The sequence below is a fragment of the Puntigrus tetrazona genome, chromosome 24, assembly GCF_018831695.1.
Source record: "Puntigrus tetrazona isolate hp1 chromosome 24, ASM1883169v1, whole genome shotgun sequence".
In the NCBI taxonomy this organism is placed as follows: Eukaryota; Metazoa; Chordata; class Actinopteri; order Cypriniformes; family Cyprinidae; genus Puntigrus; species Puntigrus tetrazona.
The window spans coordinates 89,452-93,718 of record NC_056722.1 but is presented as its reverse complement, the minus strand read 5'-3'; the positions used below and the strand labels follow the sequence as shown (position 1 = coordinate 93,718).

Below are 4,267 nucleotides of genomic sequence, written 5' to 3'. Positions count from 1 at the left end.
TTATTTATTACAGTTATTATATATAGTAAATAAAATGTATGTGTATGTACACACACACACACACACATTATAATAAGTATAATGTGACATTAATTAATTAATATTAATTGTGTGCGTGCTTAATTAACAGAAGATCAAACTAATCTCAACAGTATGTATTAATTATGTGTGTGTGTGTGTGTGTGTGTGTGTGTGTGTAAATATACCGAAACACACTGGAACATTTGGTACATATGTTGGTAGATTTAGAAATGTCGTAATATAAATGGGTTAGCCCATATAAAATCTTATAAAGGCATTAAATGTATTATTATTATTATTATAGTACAGTATGTGTTTATTTACTCCAGTTTGGTGTTTGGTTTCTGATCTAGGATTCCGTGACGTTGCTCTCCGTGGGTTCTCCGCCGAGGTGGGATTCAGAGCTGAGCGCAGCGCGCATGCGCAGAAAGGGGGGGGAGGTATGGTTGATAACTCGCAGTCCATCGCGCTGAGCAGAAGAGGAGCAGCACAACTAAATGTGACTTATCTGAGCATCATCATCACATCTGCGCCTCCGGGAGACAAAGAAGAGACGAACTCTGAAGGAGCGAACAACGCGACCAGAGCCTCCCGGAGTGATATGATATCGTTATTATTATATCTCTCGACGTGACGACTGTTTGTCTGCCTCTAATGTTTCCAACCCACTGAGACCAGGGGGGATTTATTCCTTCTTTTGTTCTTAGCTTTTTTTTTTTTATCATTGACTATTAATAAAAGCAGCCAAAACGAATAAATACGGGTCATTATGGTTTTGTTAACACTGCATAATAGAAGAGGGTTGAATTGCTTGTGCGCGCAGTTCTTGCTGTGGATTTTATGTGCTGTGGACGCTGAGGAGCAGCAATTCAGTGTGGAGGTAAGAGATCCACAGAAGAGATGATGTTGATGCCCTTCACGTCTCTACACGCGTAACAAACCCTGCTAGATCGAGCCGTTTAGCATGCGAACTACTAACGCGTTTTTTTTTGTTTGTTTTTTTGCACGTCTAATCTCTCTAGAACACGCCGAATTAAAGTTTGTCAAACGTCAGCGATGCAAATGAATAGCTCGCGCTGTTACGCCTGAGACTTGTTGGTGGCTGTTTGCCGGGTTTGTGATTCGTACGGAAGCTTATTAATAAAGGCTGCGTTAAATATGCTAATGTGTCACGCGAGGGAAATCGGCGTTCGGGTTCCAGCGCGGTTGCTTAGTAAATAAAAAGCGGCATGCAGCTTGTGTTGTGAAGCAGAGGCACTTTTGTTGGACTGTGCGTTGCGTTTAGGCATGGCATGATGTTGCTACTTCGGTCTGTAGCTAATTTGTTCAAAAATACAGTAAAGTGCTGGTGCAATGTCTACAATAAGCGTTCCTTTAGAGAAGAGAGGTGTTTAGTCCATACNNACACACACACACACACTGAGTTTTGTTCTATTGGCACAATCTGATTTACCAAAGGGTGGAATAAATCAACTCGACATGACTTGATATCCGGCCAGCAACCAAAGAAGTCAACCTGTCATTACAGCCTAAATATTGTAACGGTAAACATGCTGCTTTTCGTTTTTATTAGAAATGCAGCGGCATTTCATGCAAAGAAAGCTTTCGCCCTTCGAAACGTGCCAACATTATAAAAGTCCGCTGTGAATTTACAGTCGGTCAGAAGTTATGCTCAAATGAGACAGCTGTTTGTGTTGTTTGGAATAGTGAAGTGCGTTCAGGACAAAGTTTTTCTCCTCAAGCGCTGGACGGTGTTGCAGAGGCAGACCGCCTGTTTATGAGCTTGACAGTTGTGTCAGATGCCCTTTATGTCTTTAAGGAGCCTAAAATCTGCGGTAAAGCAAACAATAGCTTGAGACGCCCTAAACGTTCATCCTGACAACCGGCTCTCTGAAGATTGCTATTTTAGACCCTTCGAGATTAGAGGCTTTCTCGGGACAGCAGCAATTCAATAACATTTTACAGTACCATGTACTTTAAAGTCCCCAGTCACCGTGTATTTAGGCATCCCATTGTATAAATCAGCGAGAAGCAAAGCGGAATACAGATCGGCTTGATACAGACTTCTTCACTGGACTGGTTTGGATTTCTTTTTAGAAGAAAGCACCTGTGAGATCAATGGTTTTGCGCAGAAATTCGTGGAAACTTTCCATCGCAGAGGTTCTTCAGATTATTAAAATAATCTTAATATGACACGCCTAAAAATAAAGTTTCCAAAAGAGGGTTTTAAGAACAATAGAAGAAACATTTTATAAGTTCCTCAACCTTTTATTGAACAATTCTTAAAAGAAACATCTTTCTTTTTTCTTAGTTAAGATTTCATAATCTAAAGAATCTGGAAGATTTGGAAAGGTTTCATGATTTGATGCCAATAAAGAATGTACTCTTAAAAATAAAGGTTCCAAAAAACAGGCTTTCATGGCCTTTCAGAGAAACAGTTCTTCAAAGTTCTTTTTTTTTGAGAATTTCAACAACCTGAAGAACCTTTTTTCACCATGAAGAACCAATGGAGAGTTTCCACAGATGTTAGTTACTTCATGTCACCACAAATGCCTGTAAAGAGTCTTTATTCTTAAAATGGTTCATTGGGGTACTCAAAATGGTTCTTCTATGGCACTGTTGCAAAAACACTCTTTTGGAACCTTTAATTTTTAAGAGTAAAGTTTATTTAGAAATTAACATTTGGTCATAATATACTCACTAAAACCAATAGACTGTACGCTAAATTTGCCTATACAATGAATGCCAATGGGTTCCAGTGTTTTTTGGACCTCGTTATTCTTTCGATTTTCTTGTTTTGTGTTCATACGCGCTCTTCCATTCCACAAAAGGTTCTTTGTATGAGAAAAAGGTTATTCAGATTAGTTAAACGTTCTTCACGCTGGTTCTTTTCTTCAAATACCACCTTTAAAAGCCCTCATTTTTAAGTAAGCAGGTTTGGAATGACATGAGGGCAAGTAAATGATGAGAGAACTTTGATTTTAGGTGAACTGTCCCTTTAAGAAAGCCTTGTGTGAATCAAACATTCAATCTGCCGGGGTAAAAAAGCATCAAGGAGACAGACAGAATGCATTTTCCACTTGTCTGAGGTTATAAAAGGACACTGATGTAAAGCATTGAAGTTTATTGGTGCGGTTTGGCTTACATGCTCTGCTGGTGTGGCAGTGGCAGAGGGTTATATTGGTAGCTTCCTGCGCACACAAATACATCGGCTTTGGAGGGATAAGACAAGTCTCTGTCTTTCTAAATGATGGATCTGTAGTTTAACCTAAATCCGTCTAGGTTTTGACATTATGACCGTCTCTGTGAGACCGAGGTCAGGAGCTGTTTGGTCACTGGGCCACAGCATCACCTCAGCTTCCTCCCTTCCTTGCAGTTCCACATGATTAACTCCATTTTACCAGACACATTAAACTAGTTTTATTGTGTTATGGTTCANCGCTCGCTTTCTGTCTTCGTGTGTATGTGTGTGTTTTGGAGAGAGACATTATTAATAGTGTGTGACAGACAGACAAAAGAGGGATTTAACTAGTGTGCGGCGAAGGCAGTGAGGTGTGTTATAAAAGAAACCATTGACAAACTATTTGGTCTTTCAGAAAGCCAAATTATTAAGAGCTGACAATGGACATGTAATCTTTTCTTGGCAGTTCTCGCGCTCTCCATACGTATTGCTCTCTGGAGGTCTTTACGAGGCTTTCAGTTGAAGAATGGCCTCCCAGAACCAGCCAAGGAATTATCTCTCGGGGACGCAACTGATTTATTTTTTAATTAAAAAGTAAGATTTATTAAATGGAAAAAAGTTGTATTAATATAAATCGTCTGGATTATGGGGGCGTTATTTCATTCATTGTATAGATTTAAGTCGTCACGTCTTGCGAAAGTGCAGTTAAATAGCGCCAGAGCTGTCAGTCTAGAGAAAAAACGTCACCGTGAACAGATAAAGCTTTGTCACATCTCTCCAACAAAGGCATATTCTCTCCAGAATGACATGTTTGGATGATGTTTGTCACTTCGTATAACATGATGTGTGCGTGTGTGTGTGTGTGTGTGTGTGAATAGGAGTCAGATGGAGTTCAATTCGGCGTCCATCTTTCTGTTGCAGTTTCTTTCATTTTGCTAATCTTACATTAAAACAAGAGCGAATGTTATTTTTACCACCATGGCTGTAGTGATTCACCCCCAAAATACACATGCATACACTGGATGATGCAGCTAAATAATCTATAATATTAGAATATTTATATAT

General features: G+C 39.4%; 1 protein-coding gene across 1 annotated transcript in view; it reads left to right on the top strand.

Annotated features, from left to right (window-relative positions):
- Window positions 1-457: 457 nt before the first annotated feature.
- LOC122329905 (matrix metalloproteinase-24-like) overlaps window positions 458-4,267 on the top strand; it is a 25,408-nt gene continuing 21,598 nt past the window's right edge. Inside the window, exon 1 of the mRNA XM_043226567.1 lies at window positions 458-901. Within this exon, the coding sequence (XP_043082502.1) occupies window positions 791-901 (111 nt within the window). The 5' untranslated portion in view covers window positions 458-790. The remainder of the gene's footprint in view (window positions 902-4,267) is intronic.